Source organism: Hoplias malabaricus, chromosome 7 (assembly GCF_029633855.1).
Source record: "Hoplias malabaricus isolate fHopMal1 chromosome 7, fHopMal1.hap1, whole genome shotgun sequence".
NCBI lineage: Eukaryota > Metazoa > Chordata > Actinopteri > Characiformes > Erythrinidae > Hoplias > Hoplias malabaricus.
In genome coordinates this window covers 40,605,957-40,622,494 of record NC_089806.1, presented here as the reverse complement: position 1 = coordinate 40,622,494, position 16,538 = coordinate 40,605,957, and the positions used below count along the sequence as shown (strand labels likewise).

At 42.4% G+C, this 16,538-nt stretch overlaps 2 protein-coding genes across 4 annotated transcripts in view; one reads left to right on the top strand and one right to left on the bottom strand.

The window, feature by feature from the left end:
* Nucleotides 1–640: 640 nt before the first annotated feature.
* On the top strand, nt 641–12,729 carry LOC136702200 (probable ribonuclease ZC3H12D). The gene is made up of 7 exons (XM_066677150.1): nt 641–725; nt 4,550–5,139; nt 5,451–5,573; nt 8,252–8,391; nt 8,982–9,216; nt 10,019–10,125; nt 10,675–12,729. Exons 2-7 carry the CDS (start codon nt 4,958–4,960, stop codon nt 11,610–11,612), a joined length of 1,725 nt encoding a protein of 574 aa, XP_066533247.1. The 5' UTR covers nt 641–725; nt 4,550–4,957; the 3' UTR covers nt 11,613–12,729.
* Nucleotides 12,730–14,304: 1,575 nt separating this feature from the next.
* tab2 (TGF-beta activated kinase 1 (MAP3K7) binding protein 2) overlaps nt 14,305–16,538 on the bottom strand; it is a 41,593-nt gene continuing 39,359 nt past the window's right edge. For all 3 annotated transcript variants that reach the window (XM_066677039.1, XM_066677041.1, XM_066677040.1), the window contains one exon: nt 14,305–16,465. In XM_066677039.1, coding sequence (XP_066533136.1) covers nt 16,332–16,465 — 134 coding nt within the window. In that variant the 3' untranslated portion in view covers nt 14,305–16,331. The remainder of the gene's footprint in view (nt 16,466–16,538) is intronic.

Genomic DNA, 16,538 nt, shown 5'->3' with positions numbered 1-16,538 from the left:
TGTGAGGTTGTGTTTGAGGTTATGTGAGGTTGTATATTATAGTTGTGTGTACGGATGTGTGAGGTTGTGTTTGAGGTTATGTGAGGTTGTATATTATAGTTGTGTGTATGGATGTGTGAGGTTGTCTTTGAGGTTATGTATTAGAGTTGTGTGTAAGGCTGTGTATTGTGTAGTAATGTTGTGTTTGAGGTCATGTGAGGTTGTATATCAGAGTTGTGTATGGCTGTGAGTGAAGTTGTGTATTTAAATTGTGTTTGAGGTTATGTATTAGAGTTGTGTATTTAGATTGTGTTTGAGGTTATGTATTAGAGTTGTGTATTTAGATTGTGTTTGAGGTTATGTATTAGAGTTGTGTATTTAGATTGTGTTTGAGGTTATGTATTAGAGTTGTGTATTTAGATTGTGTTTGAGGTTGTGTATTAGAGTTGTGTATGGCTGTGAGTGAGGCTGTGTATTAATGTTGTTTGGAGTCATGTGAGGTTGTATATTATAGTTGTGTTCCTCCAAGAAGAGCAGTAGAGAAAAAAAAAAAAAAAAAAAAAAGAAAAAAACCCTGACACTAGCCTTGTGTAAGGAAGGTGTGTCGGCGAGTATTTAGTCTTTAGCTTCCTTTCTGTTATGGGCACACACTTCCTCATAGGCTCCAAAAGCACTCATTCTGAGAGAGAGACACACACAGCCGAGCGCACTCACACACACTCAACTCGCTCTTGACCACTCAGACTGTAAGTACATGCTTATTACAATATCTTAGCACATTAAGGGGTTATTCATCTTTTGAATGGGCTTTATCTCGTGGAGCTGGTTTATATTATTACTATCACCTCTGCTGAGCTACTGTTTTCATTCAGCACAGACATAACAACTGGAGCCTGTTGGTGTGTTTAGCTGGTTTTGTGGGCAAACATTTGCACACCCCTGCTCTAGGAGGGTCTTGATATTGTGTATACATGTATATGTGCACATTTTAATGCATAGCTACCTAAACAGAGTGTTAATTATCAGGAGTAGAGGAGATAGTAGGCTAAAATACCACATTTAACTCAGCGTTTTGAAGTTGTTTTCACTCAGAAAATTAGCAAAACCTATTATCCGACCAGACGTATCCACATCTTTTTGCTCATGAAAGGTTTTACTCGGGGTATGCGCTGTAGTATAATAACATCTGAGATAGAAAGTATGAATCATGACTATCCTCTGGAGATTAAAGCTCTTCAGCAGGTTTTGTTTAGGTGGGCTACACTTCTCGGGGCTTCCAGTGGCAGTAGAAGTGTTTGAAACGAGCCCATTTGAATTTGCAGTTGAATATGAAGTGTTATTATTGTCTCTTTAGAAAAACCCCTACGCTATGTGTGAAGAGATAGTGATTGTGAGCTAGAGAAACTGAGGTGCGGATGTGGTTTAATCAGAAGAGACTATGACGCACAGAGAATGAGCCCAAAAAAGAGCAGTATGTGTGTGCTTGGGTCTATATATATGTGTGTGTGTGTGTGTGTGTCAGAGACAAAAATATGTTATATATGCACACCAATATAGTATAGACTTTTAATCGGAGACTTGATTATACATGTACAGGACGCCAAGGTTGAACTTAGTGACGCTGGAGCAGCTGCATATGAGTCTAATATCATCATGTCCAATGCTAATGGTCAACTTGGGGGTTACAAAGCACCCCAACTTTGGCCTGTGAGGCAGTGCAACTGTCCCCTTGAATGACACGGGTCCATACCCTAGCCCTTGGATTAGCTGGATAGGTGTTTGTGATCCAGATCTATTCTGATTGACTTTAGAAGAAATATTGCAGTTAATAAAATAAAGAATGAGTTGAGATACAACATACTGCACGTAACCAGAGTGTTCTGAACACGGTGACATTAGCGGAAATTTGCTGTAGATCTTATGAAACAGCAAATGGAAACAAAAGGTTGAACAAAAACAGCAATGAAACTGACTTAAAAGAGGTTTCTGAAAGCTGAAGTGTGAGAAACATTAATGTCTCATAGGGGTATGACCAAGAACGAGAATCTGCGTGTGTGTGTGTGTGTGTGTGTGTTCATGAAGGAAGCAAGGAGATATCCGAGAAAGAGCATGTTTTTCTTTAAGGTGCCATGCTTACCATTCTTTTCTGGCCAGAGCTAAATATAGCCTCCAGGAAAAAGTAAGAGTTAAAAAAACAACACACTTGCTCTGCCACAAAGATCCTGGGTGACTGGTTCTGTAAGCAGGGGGTTAATGAACACCAGTAGGGTGTTAAATCCAGTCCAGTCCAGTTCAGTCTCAGTGAACTGAGTCTCTACTATTGACCCGTTGGTCAGTAGTAAAAACCACTTCAAATAGTTTACATTAATGAGATTTGACCAAAGCTAATGTGACCAGGAATCTGTGTTATGGCTTTTTCCCGCTCCATGGTCCCTACTCTACTCCACTCCACCCGATCTGGGTTGGTTGCATTCCCATTTCGCAAATTTACGCCCATGTACCTGAAACCAGGCTCTTTTTTGTGGTTCTGAGTAGGGATTACACTGTGATGTGTAAACTTTGCAGAGCTCTAATTGTTCAGAGTGAGTAATCACTAGGCAGCGCAATGAAGACGTCCAGCACATACTCTCCATCTATAAAATCTCCAGCTACAGCAGAGATCCCATCTGTTTTTAACTGAAAATTGCGCTGTTTTTAGGACATCAACAGGGTCTAAGTGTCTAAAGAGTTCAGCAAGAGATGGACGGTAAAAGACTAGTGATCTACTGTCTCAGTTGATGTGGTTCCAAAGAAAATTGTTCCAGTTACAGCTGTGTTTTGAGATGTTACCCTACATTTCCGGGCAAAGGTGCTGTGGTAGTGGAAAACAAACATGGGACCAGAGACCAAACAGAGTAGAGCCAAGTAGATTTGAGCAGAGCAGGTAGCACAGAGTGGAAAAGTGTATTTAGTCCCCAGTCAGATTCAGGCATGTTTCTGACTAGTCCTGGGCTGTTTGGGGTAATGATAAGTGCTTAGCCCTAACAGAGTTTAGTTGAGTTGTGTTTGTTCCAAAGACTGACACTTGCTAATTAGTCAGTAGCTTGAAGGCTTCTGTTCAGGGCAGTTTTCTTCCTGTTTTGGAGTGCGGTGTGTGATTAAGTCTAAGTTTCTCAGTTGTTTAGGTGAGAAGTGAGATGCACGGGTCCAGAATGTGGCTCAACGTGTGGAACCTCAGGGTAAATTTAAACCTGTGACTGCACTTTAAGACATCACTTACTTTAACCACCAAACTATTATTACAGCTCTGTATGTGTATGCACAAGTGTGTGGGTATAATTGATGACTGGAAAGCCCCTGGCTTTCTCCCAGTCTTGCAAGTGTAATATGAAAAGCAGAAATAGCTAAGTCACCTACACACACATAAACACACACCACCTGCTGGACGCTCAGCTCACATTTAAGACCTCAAAGCGTAGTGTAAACATTTTGTGAAGTAAATAATATGACTCAGTGCTGTCTATCAATGGGAGACCACTTTTGACCGTTATGACCAATCAGATCTCAGCTTATTTAAGGCCTTGGCAACTCTAGTAGGACTAACGAATGAGCTCAGGCCTACCCCTACTTTAAGAAGCAACTATTTTAGACCCAGGGTTTCAGTTGTTAACTTTTAATTACTTGAATATTCAATCAAAAATCACAAATTATAAACAAATCCTGGGTGGCACTGTGGCGCAACCTGATTTTTGCTGAAGAGTGGGACTTTTTCCGTTAACAGACCGTTCATATTTCAGACAGTGCTCTATTTATAACGTCTTTGGTATTAACGCACACAACAGTCATCCTAAAAGTGTTTTATCTCACCCCATGGGCTGTGTTTAGGGCCCAGGATGGCGGTGTCTGAATCCCTGGCCTGTGTGTGCGCTCACCATAATGCACAGATCTGATTGGCTAGCATCAGGTGTGATTCTCAATGTTACCGCTCCTGGTCTCCTGACCCAGACTGTGGTATATAAACATAGCCCTTCAGACCCCATTGACTGATGAGAGCCTATCCGACAATTCTGACCTGAGATCAAGAGATTCTCACAGCTGAATGCCATCAAATCCTCACAGTAATGTTCTATGACATCTATTGCAGAGTAGAAGTCAGCATTGAAGCCAAAAAGCCAATAAGTACCTGTTAGTACCCCTGATTTCAGAAGATGATGATATATTTCAAGGCCTAATAGTCGTGATCAGTATCAGCGCTTACTCAGGCAGACGTACAGATAAGTTACTCAATAACCCTGTGGTTAAAAGAGTTAAATGACTGTTTGATATTAAAAAATCCCCCCCAATTATTCATAAATCCCCCAACACTGATGCAATCTACCCATTGCAACACAATCCACAAAACATCAACACAGTGAATGGATGATAGTGCAGAGCTGCATAGTCCTCAGCTCCCCTGTGGTTTCTTCATGACGTCAAGCTGATGCATCTTGAGCCTTTTAAATATAGCTGCGCTTCTGTGTGTGTGTTTGTGTAAGTGCACTGAAGGTGTAAAAGCCCCTAACTCTACGCCAACCTTTCTGTGTATACCCAGAGAGAACCCGCCTCCTCAGACACGAATACTCATCTGTTCCAGCCGTGGGTTTTACCGTGGAAACCTGAAGAGTGAAAGTGGGCGGGGCAGAGGATTCCCCATCAAGACAAAACCAAGGACGGCACTGCCAGACGTCTGAAACAGACGAAAGAAGAGGACGCTGCACGCTCGAGACAATTTCAATCACCTTGGCTTCCAAACTAGACAAGACTGAAGTTTAAACCTGACCTACAAGTCTGTGGGGTTGCAGTCTGACAACTTCTAGACTGGACTGGACAGCATACCGACGAAGATTGCCCTTATCTATTCTGGAATATACTTACACATCAGTGTCCCATTAATTACTGAATATATTTACGGGTCAAAGGACCCTCTGGAGGACACAGACTCACACAAGGTGCACTGAAAATGGACCAAAGCAAGGTGAACCAGTTCAGGAAGCTGGGCTACTCCCAGAAGGACATCCTGAGGGTCCTGCAGGACCTCCAGCATGACGCACAGACCAACGAGATCCTGAAGAAGCTCATTGAGACCTGCCAGACCCCCCCAAGCCCACAGTCTGGGGCAGAGAGAGTGACCAGCAGAGAGAGGTGGGTGAATGTTCTCCTTTAAAAAACGTGTCTTGCTTTTTATTGGTCTATGCAAAGCCTTGTTTTTACATGTTAATTTGTTGTTTACATTTTTCTTGGAAAACGTCTAAAAACACTATCTGTTGTTGACATTGCCTTAGCAATAAAAGCAATAGGCAAACATCAAAATGTCTTGGAACACATTCCAGGTCGATCAAGTCCATTTTGACGTACGGTCACAACTTATTTTGGAGATTTGGAAAAAAAAACAAATAAATATATATTTACCTTTATATTAATGATTATTTAAATGAATGAATCTCTGTCTGCAGCAGTCCTAAGCTGATCCCTCGTGGCTGCAGCTCCCCTGAGACTCAGCCGGACACAAAGGTTTACACGTCACAAAGCAGCCCCTTCAGGCCAGTGGTCATCGATGGGAGCAACGTGGCTATAAGGTGAGTGTGTTCTGGACACACATTTCAGAAGGGAGGCCTTCAAATACTGATCTTGGATCCAAGTTCCAGGCTGGGATTTTATAAAAGGCCAACTAGTATAGTATAATACAGGGCGGCCTTTAAAAAATCCCAGTCTGGAACCTTGATCCCAGTTTCGGATTTGAAGAAGGATTAGTAAATCCAGGGCTATTCACACACACCTCAGAAATGAGCTGTGGGGCAGTGGAAAGGCATTCTCTGGAGGGATTGAACTCACTCTGGCATCTCTGGGATGAGTTGGAGAGGTTTCTGTGATCCAGAACTAATCACTAACATTGGCACCCGACCTTACTAACGTAGGAGTGGTGTAGCCTTATGGACAATGACCCACTAATGTCTAAATCAAGTTTTACACTATTCATTTACTCGTGGAATCTAGGTCACGGAGACAAGGGTCACGGGTGTTACATTTGGGACACCAAATCTAAATTAAGACCAGACCGTACTGATGTGAACTGGCCATACCTTCTATTCTCAGTTTACATACAGGACAAAACTGGACTTAGAGCTGTCTAATTTAGGCGTAGCATGAGGAAAAAAAAAAACATGTGCCTCACTTGACCCTGGTATCAGTTCCCCTTGAAACTAAATGCAGAAGTCCTAGCAGAGACACTTCTCTATTTACACTCTGAAGTTTTAAGTCATGCCTAGAGGCTGACGCATGATCAGTCGGGTGAGAAACGCAATAACCCAAATGTTCCCTTAGGGAGTGAGAGTGTGACATGTGCAACTTTGTTGGTTTTGCCTCAGCTTGAATCACTCAAACTTCTTAGGTGTGGTTTTAAACGGTTAACTTCTTGAAGATGGTTGATTATGATTAAACAGGCCGACTGACAGATGTGTTACCAGCATGAAGTTCACAGGCTGAAATGTGGGTGAGGGGTTCACTGTAGCAGTTTAGATTAGTCCATCACGAACTAACCTGAACCTGTCATAGACCAGTATACCTATACATGCAAATAAGAGGGTCACGTTGCCAGGGGTGGCATAGGGGGCAGCGAGGACTATTTGGGCACAATCTTCAGGCTATTGACAGTGCTCTGGTCTTAGATGTGTTTTGCACGAACGATCTGAAAGCCTAGTGGTGTTTGGGGAAACACTGGGGGTGGTTAAAAAAAAATACATTTGCGCTGGGGTTGCTCTTTTTATTCAGTTCATCTACAAAGAGGCTGTAAACGTTAAATAAAAGATTACGATTCAGGGATGTAAACACATATGAAGTGGTTTTTAAGCATAAGACTTTATCACTTGCCTTTGTCTATTTTTATAGTTGAAAAGAAAATGTAGGCATCCCTTAAATAAGCACCTTGATGCACCTCTTTGTTAGCGAGGCTATTTTAGATGCACAGATGGTGCAAAGTGCACACACGCCCACCTTCTGTAGGCTGCTGTGCAAAGAGCATGAGGTGTTTTTGTTTCCACAGCAGGACGTTTTCAACCACAAGACTGAAAATCTCAGTGGTGGCGGTTTGGGGCTGTTTGCAGAAGCTCTTCCTGGACAGAGCTGTACATATGTGCAACTTCCTTAATAGTGAGCCCTGTTATTTATTGAGCGAAACGCTGCAGTATATTTCTCATTTCAGGCATGTGTTGTATGCAAAGTGCCCTCCTGTTTCCTGACACAGGCTGGGAGGGGGAGGCCCGAAGTTGGGTTACTGTAGTACAAAGGCAAATGTGAAAGACAAGTGTGCGCACCTGAGTTACAAAGCACAGGTCACGAGTGATGAGCCTGTCTGCGCCGGTCTGGTGCTATACTACACTGACTTGCATGTGTAGATAGTATCATAGGTGTCATAAAGAATCAGAAGTGTGACCTTTGTTTAAATGTGTCGCAATCCTAGGTATTTAAATATGTACATCACCCATTTCAAGGGTGCAAAGGTCACAACTGTGAACCCAGGCCTGTTCCCAAATGTACTTTTATACAACTCAGATGTGACATAATCACTGCCAAAAATAAGCAAATTGCGAGGATTTGCTTGAGGTGCCCCAAGGTTCAATACTAGGTCACTTAAAGTCAGGATTGAATTCCAGCTAGAGAGACAGTGGATTGCCACAACTAAGGTGCCACACGACTTTATCGACAGTGACGCATTCTTCCAGTCATCTACAGAGATCAATGAAAACGTCTTCCACGGGTTCAGCAAGGGCCAGCCCCAGATTAGGAAACAACCTCAGATGAACCTTATCAAACACACAAAGGACTCCCTTAACCTTTCACCAACATTTACACTCAAATAGGTACTGCCTCTCTAAATTACTAAGATCTCCACACAAAAAGACTGAGGCACTGAGGCAGACACACACTAGACTAAGGTCACCACACTTAACGCCAGAGGGTTGATATACAACTCAGTACATCTGGGATGATCTGACCTCACTAAAGTTGAGGCGGACTGCTATCAGATCTTCACAGAAAATTACCAATATATGTCCAAAGTCTTCCCAGAAACTGAGGGCAAAAGGACAAACCTCCCCGCTGAAACCACACAAAAGCTTTGTTTATGACCATGGAAAAACTCCAGTGGGAAAACAGTATGACCTTCCCATAAAAAAAAAAAAAAAAAAAAAAAAGAATTGGGAGCACATTCGGAGAGATCTCAGAGACAATTGTTAACAGGTGATATATTTTCTTGCAGTCACGGGAATAACGTGGTGTTTTCCTGTCGCGGGATCCAGCTGGCCGTCCAGTGGTTTTGGAACAGAGGCATTCGGGACATCACTGTGTTTGTGCCTCTGTGGAGGAAAGAGCATTCGCGACGTGACACTCCCATCACAGGTAGGACACTGGGCACTGGATTTAAGGTGCTGCTTAAAGTGGTTAAGAAAGAGGTTGATCACAGGCCTTTGTCACAGATTCATTAGCAATCCATCATTAACCCAAGAATACGTGATGTAGAGAGATGTAAAACACTTTAAGCGTTTGAAATTGAATTGATTTGCTAGGTATTGCAAACTGAATACGTTACACTGTTATTAACAACTAATTACTGACACAGTGAGGTCTGTATTTACACCTTGGACTTTTACCTGTTTCAACAATGGCTTAAATTAAATAATAGATGGACATCAAATCTGCCCCTCAACGTATTAGGAACACAACACAGTCTTGAATGTTTTCAATCACACGTCATGAAATTGGGATACAACTGATAAGAAAAACTTAACGCTGCTGGAAACTGCAATGACGTCATGTATTATATCAAAACAGACTATTTTTCAAATCCCTGCAGTTTTTATAGGTCATCTCTGAGTTTCTAGGGTATATGAATCCACAGTGTGTTATTGTAGGTTGTGCGTGGGCGCATGTTTTTGTTCTCCCCTCAGAATGTCACAGCTTCTTTTTCTTTTTTTTTTTTTAAACCTCAGATCAGCACATTCTCACAGAGCTGGCGAGAAATAACATCCTGGTGTACACGCCGTCGCGCCTCGTCAGTGGCAGGAGGGTGGTGTGCTATGACGATCGCTACATCGTGAAGCTGGCGTACGACTCGGACGGCATCGTCGTGTCCAACGACAACTACCGCGACCTGCAGCTGGAGAAGCCTGAGTGGAAGAAGTTCATTGAGGAGAGGCTGCTCATGTACACTTTCGCCAATGACATGTGAGTGGAGCCTCATTCTTTCAGGTCTGAGATGGTCCTGGCTGATATTAAGTGTTTTATAACTAGAATTTTACCTGAATAACGAATGTTATCACAATGTAACTGCAATGTAGTTGTTACTACCTCAGTGTGTAAAGGCTTTACTGTTTATTCCCTTTACCTAAATGTAACAACTACAATGCAAAACACTTATAATAATCCATGTGAAACAACCAGTACATGGTCGCTGCTTACATTGTTGTCTAATCAATTTGTTATTACAATTATGTTGTAATTATTTTAGATTAATTAGGAGCCACTTTCTACACTGCACCATAGATGTTAGTTCATGTCATGAGTCCCGTAAGAGACACAAGGAAACAATCGAGTGTAGAGCTGTTGTTTTACACGTCTGTTAAATGTTACCCTTTCGATTATTTTATGGCCTGTTTTGATGTTTACCTCTTATCTATAACACAAAAAATGTATTTCCTCCATTTCAGTGTCCCGGGAATATATATATATATATATATATATATATATATATATATATATATATATATATATATATATATATATATATTTATTTTCTTTTTGGTTGCCAAGGCTGTGCACTTCTAGAATGAGGAAACAAGCTGTTTTAAACACACACATATCTGGGCTGCAAACAATACAGCAGTTGTTAAGATCAATAACTAATATTGAAGCAGTAGCCCAGTTCCTGTTTGTCCAAACCTTTCCAGTAAATGTTATTCTTCTTTTAAACAGGAAAATTCAAAGGATTCCATTGATAACCTGTCCTCTTTGTGTTGTTATTATTAAGGTTCATGCCCCCTGATGATCCACTAGGAAGAAACGGTCCAACGATCGAGAACTTCCTCAGGAAGAAGCCCATCGGACCAGACAACAAGCAGCTACACTGCCCTTATGGTAGGTCACTTGACAGACTCAAAGAAGCCAAGGGGTCAGAGACAAGTAAAAACAGACTGAATTAGCATACTTTGCTAACAAAGACGTAGGTTGGTGTGGTGTAGTAATGTGAGAAACACTGCCGTCATTCCCTTGCTTGGGTAAACACACCATGCTTCACCAATCTACAGGTCGCAGGTGATTTCAAAAAAACATTATGACCACGTCCCAAATGGCATCACATTTACTACATAAAGCACTTCACCGATAATAAACTAAACACACTGCACCCAGACAGTGGACACTAATTCGACAGGGAAACCTCGACGCTCACTAAAGATTATTTTCTACAAACAACGCACTGCCTGAGAGCAAACTTAATTTATGTTTACATTAGTGCTGGGGTCTGGAACCAGACAATCACTTCACAATAGGGCACCCTACGCACAAAGGAAGAAACCATGTGACTGTAACCCATTGAGTGATTGGGCAAGACCAAAACTGCATTTGCCGTTAATAGTACGACTAAAATAGTAGATCACTGAATCACTGTCCTTTTGTTCTTTGCAGGAAAGAAGTGCACTTACGGGGTTAAGTGTAAGTTCTACCACCCGGAGCGCTCCAACCAGCCCCTGGTGTCTGTGGCAGACGAGCTGAGAGCGAAGAGTCAGCCAGGACTTAAAACGGAAGAGTTCCAGCCCTCTACACATCTCAGAAATGAACTCTTCCCGAGTGAAATCCCCAGCTACGTTAACAACAGGCACTCGAACTGCATGACAACAGCCACGCTGCCCTTAACCTACGATGACAATCTGATCCAAGCCCTTTGCGCTCTTGACCTCTACACGGCACCAGAGGAAACAGGAAAAACTCCCAGGTACCTGCCCAGGTCATTTCCCAACACGAGCTCCCAGAGCGACCAATCTTTCAGTTCCACAGAGAGCTCCATGTCCCGCCTTTATCTGAGTGACTCCGCCCTCGCTACCTCCACAGCCTATAGCAGCGGTAGTATGGCAGGCAGTGACAGTGAATACCTTCCAACCAGAAGTGCCTCTTTGGAGCCCAAAAGAGCACCAAGTCCTGAAGTCTATCATCGACTGTACTGCAGGGACCCGGGAAGACTCTCAAGCTGCCAACACTCGCACTCAGATCTAGGCCTTAACTACACTCAATCGGCTCAGTCACGGCAAGGATACAAACCTCGTAGCCCTTACAACGACCTGCCGATGTCACTTTTCAAAGATCCCTTCAACTATCCTAATTCGAAAGCCAGTCAAGCATCCTATCCAAGGTCAGCTGAGGCCTGCTGGGGTCAGGGGCAGGCAGAGATGCGGGACTCCCACGTCTCCGACAACCTGAGAGACAGAAGGAAGGACGTCAGGTCTCAGCTCAGCACCATTTTCCCTCAGAGTATAGTGGACCAAGTCATGAGCTTCTATCCTCACACTGTGGACACGGCCGAACTGGTCACGCTAATACAGAAATACAGGAATAGCCACTTGCTGTAAAGACTGGTGATGAAAAGGGGGGATACGTAGTGTACTAGGCAATAATAAACAACAAAGAATTACATAACTGACAAATTGGAAGCAGATTTGAAAATCTTTGGGCGTTGACGCCTCCTGGTGGTACAAATCAAAGTAGCTTTAGTTAGTCGTTAAGTGTCCGTGTCAAAATCTTTGTAGCTATATGATCCCGTTCGGGGTTTCTGAGACTGAAAAGTGAGATGGGACTTCTTTGTGTTAGCATCAATGATCGATTCTGAAATGCTTGCTCAATGCGTTCTCATTGACAGCTATTAATCCTGGAGAATAATCTCTCATACTGTATAATGACAAGCTGAATGTATTTTGAAGGGAGAGACACTCTGTAATCACTAACATGGTTAAGAATGAGCGAGAATTACCAAGAATGAAGTTAGTTCAATGCCGAATGTTCAGTACTCGGTGTCATTCATAGCAGTGTTAGCTTGTTTTCCTGTGCCTTGTAAATTGAATGTAACTGTGTGGAAGCATGGAGAAATGCATTCTGACTGACTTAGCTTAAGTTAGGCTTATGTTTTGCCGTTTTGCCCTTGTTGCCATCACATCAGGGTAGCTTTAAAAGAACAACTCCTCTCCGCAACCCCAAGCGTAGGGAGTCAGTCAACAGTGGCTGTGAATGGATTTTCTCGGTGCACTGTGTGTAGATTAATTCTGTAACCTCAAAATGAGGGCTGTGTTAATACTAGCCAAGCTGGTACAGCAAGGAAATGATGGTAATAGCTAAACTGCCTCCATCTTATCGCAAGTATCTCTAGTAAATATGTAGTTACACATTAATAACCTGCAACAACAATGTAACTGCTGCTGAAATATTGCCGTAGACCTCAAATTCAAATGTATATCATGTCAGTTATTACTCTGTAACTACTATTTATGTAGCAATTGTAAATATGGAAATATTACATTAATAAAAGCTGAATAAATGCACATGAATTTGTGTTGTACCGCAGTAATGCACTTATAACAGTGACTCTTTATGACAGGCTTGTTACAAACTATCCATGTGTAATAACAGACAATATAAAGGGAGGCAGCACAATTGTGTTGTCACTGTGTGCTTTAAAACTGATCTGACTGTAAAAACAATTCAAATTAAATATATCTATATATAAATGTGGTTTTAGTTTTCATTGTTATTTTTCTACAGAAGTTTTCAGTCGGGGTTATATCAAGGTCCTCAAATGAACAACAACATGGTGCGTCAAAACCATGACCTTATCAGAACAGCAATCGTTTGAGGAAGTAATTAACAGATCAAGAGAACCTTTAGAACATTATTTAACTATTCAAGGTCCGTTCTAAGATGTACTTTTCAAAAAATTTGGAATAATTAACCAACACTTTAACATTAAAAAAAAACAAATAATCATAATCACTCAGAACGGCTTGATGTAAATTATACAATTCCATATTAAAGCTCTTGAAGTCTTCAGAAGAGTTTAATGCTTTTGAAAGCCATTTGCCGAAACGGTTGTAAACGCTTGTTATAAAACCTTCACACACCCCATAGTAAATATGTACTCATAACAGAGGCTCTGGAGCAGCCACACAAGCCTAAGGTCACCAAGCCCAATGGCCAATCACGGGCTATAGGTGTATAAAACCATCCAGCCTCTGACCTCTGGTGGCTGCTACAAACCATCACAGCAAGGTTCCAACATCTAGGACAAAGCCTTCTCCAAAGTGCAGAAGCTGTTACTGCAGCTAGAGACACTTACTGATTCATATTCCAGTGCAGAGCTTGCACTAGACCCTAACCCAGCTGTAACGACATGTCACCGATCCAGATTCCACTCCACAACTTACTATGAACTCTCTGCAACTTCATTTTTACACTGAAGCAACAACTGGAGGTTGTTCTGTGTGCGTTTGTAACCCATCTACACTGAGCTGTGTTTTGGGGGACACTGAAAGTGGTGGTTTTGGAAAACACAGTCCAACAGGGAAATTTTTGCAACAGAGCTTGTGTTTTCTAGAAGAATACAATTACGTTGTGCTGGGCGATATGAGCGCAATTTTTTCTACTGTTGTTTTGAGCTGGTTCTTCTCTCGATTATTTCTGAGCACTGTTAATATTGAGTGCGAGATTGTGCTTTGGAAGCTGGAATTTGAACCCCCCCCCCACCTTCAGTGTTTACATTTGACTTCTTTTTGTTCAGTTTCATCTAAATTAAGGTCAAAACACAACACGTCCAAACCACGGCACTGTTTCTTTCTTTGGTACGAGCTACTCGAGACGCTCGGTCACCCTCAGCGTTTAGGTTCTCCTTCATGCTGCTTCCATGTGGCAGAATCGTGTGACTATAGTGTGGTAGTGTGGTTTTAAAAGGGACAGTACATGAACACACATTGGAGACATCACAGAATTAAACAAAAATAATAAAACAATTAAATAAAAAAGATATAATCGATATAGACAAGATGATGTCAACTAAAGATGCACAGCTCTACTATTAGAACATGAATGGAGGGAGGTGGGCAAGAGAGAGAGAGAGATAAAGAGAGAACAGGCAATGAAGGGAGAATGAATGGAGAACAGAGGCAGGCAGCTCTCATAAAACTCAATGATGACACCTAGTGGCCACAGATATATAGCTCTGCTCTGCTATCACCGGACACCTGCTGTAAAAAATACAAAACATGAACATTTCAGCATTTTTTTGTTTATTTTTACAAATAACTTATCTGTTACAAAGACAGTTTTCCCCCACTAAAATTAAAAACTGCTTTAGATCCAAATCATTCCTCTTTTCCCCTTTAGTTTCCAATTATCAACGCTACCTTGTGGCTCTAACTCAGAGCCGTGCTGAACGGCCAGGGGAGCGTTCTCACTACTGCGCTTCTTTTCAAACCTGGATTCGATCACGGTCTTGGATTTAAAAAGCATGCGCTGACCTCAGATCATTACTTTAGGGGGTCAATTTGTTTAATACTGACAGGATGCAAAGTCCTCTATAGAAGCCTACTACTGAAAGACCATTTGGAATCCAAGACTAGGCTGGATTAGCAATTTTGGACATTCGTCGTTGGCCGTATCTGACCTCCTCACTGCACAGATTATTCGTTTGGTAAAAATTGGAACAAGGCGAGGCAGCACAATGTGAAACTGAAAATGACACTTCTTCACATCTTCAACTTTTTTTTTTTTTTTTATATCTTCTTCCAAAATTAAGGTAAAATTAATAAGCTAATAAAACATTTAAAACGTCATGAAGGCCTCGTGGAACTCGTGTAATCAAGTCTATGAAGAACGAAAAAAAATAAGGCACCGTCCATTTCAAATCTTTTAAATCGTAGAGCGTCGACTGAAGGCACATTGTTGAGTGATTTGGCTTCACTCGGGGACATGCCCGTTCCCAAACGCTTGATCCATAGAGCCCTCCTTAGTACTCCACAGCTTTGTGGAGGGCGCACAGACAGCGAAACTACACGTCCCACAAGTCTTTGCTGTCTCTGATCCGATGCGTTTCTGACGTAGGTGCAAAAGGTGTCGAACCAAGTCACCGAATATGAAACCTACATTCCAGTTGTCAGATGGCAGTTTATGGCCCGGTTCTGGGCCGTACTTCCTTTGTTGCAGAGACCCTGTAGTGGGTGACCGGTCGGAGGCCAGAGTCCATAAAACTCCATCTTTGAGACCTTTGCTGTGTCTGCAGGCCGTACGCTGGAAAAAAAAAAAAAAACAACAATAAAAGCAGAAGAGGAGATCCCTCCCTCGTCTCTTCGCTTTCACACCGAACCGAGAGGGAAACCGTACGCATTCGTCTAAGAGGAAAACATCAAGAAAATTCAAAAGGAATAGAAGTAAATGGAGTCTATGAAGCTATAATTACAAGAAATACATGTGACAGCGGGAAGAAGGGAGGGAGAGAGAGAGAGAGAGAGAGAGGCACAACGGCTTTAAAAGCTCATTCTAAAACTATGTACAGTAAAAAGCTTGAGTGAGGAGCGGAGCCTTTTGTAAACTGTACATCTAAGGCATGCAGTCGAGTTCCAGTTCCCTTCTGCTTCTGAGGGAACGAAAAAAAGGGCACAGGTGATAAAGAGGAAGACTCCATCTTTGGCAGATGTTTCACTGATTCTTCCCATCGTCCTTTGGAAAGAGTGAAACGAGTCCAGTCCAGAGAGTAGTCTGTCAAACATCCTCTCCAGCTGAAGGAGACGAGGCGGCTCTCAAAGGCACTTCCCATCCATAAGGCACACTGACAATGTGAGTATACATGCGTGTGTGTGTGTGTGTGTGTGTGTGTGTGTGTGTGTGTGTGTGTGTGTTTAATAATACTGTTTCAGGCAGCACTGAGATTCATTTTGGAGCCAGCAGGGTTCACTTCCACTGTGATGAGCACCCACACCATCACAAGCCAACACTCAATTGTTCAATCACACACACACACACACACACACTGCAGAAAGCTCAGCTTGGCTTGACAGACTGAAAATAAGAAAAACCTGTAAACATCATCCAGTCTTCAGAGGGCAGAAGGACACACACCCACTGAGAGAAAGAGAGAGTCAGAGAACACTGCAAAACCAGACACACACACACACACACACACTACAGTTATGTCCATGATTTCAAAAAGAGGCCTGTACTACTCAAGCTGGCAAATCTTGTGTGTGTTTGTGTGTCCATCCGAGTGTGTGTGGTGTGCATGTGTGTGTGCGTGTGCACTTATTTGGGGCTCAGAAGTGTCGTGGAAATTCACACTGTTCACAGCGGTTGAGGGCAGGGTGGTTGAGGAAGGTGCAGGCGGTACAACCCCACTGCACACCATCGTCATCCTCAGGCTCAGCCTTCACACTCTTATTGCTCGGCTCTGAGAGAGACAGAGACAGAGAGAGAGAGAAACTGTATTAGTATTCAAGCTTTCACAACTCCCCACAGAGGAC

Bases quoted from the DNA above. Each gene is read 5' to 3' on its own strand.
- LOC136702200 (XM_066677150.1), top strand. From the start codon at position 4,958: ATGGACCAAAGCAAGGTGAACCAGTTCAGGAAGCTGGGCTACTCCCAG. The intron at 9,217-10,018 runs GTGAGTGGAGCC...GTTATTATTAAG, and splicing joins TACACTTTCGCCAATGACAT to GTTCATGCCCCCTGATGATC. The intron at 10,126-10,674 runs GTAGGTCACTTG...TGTTCTTTGCAG, and splicing joins GCAGCTACACTGCCCTTATG to GAAAGAAGTGCACTTACGGG.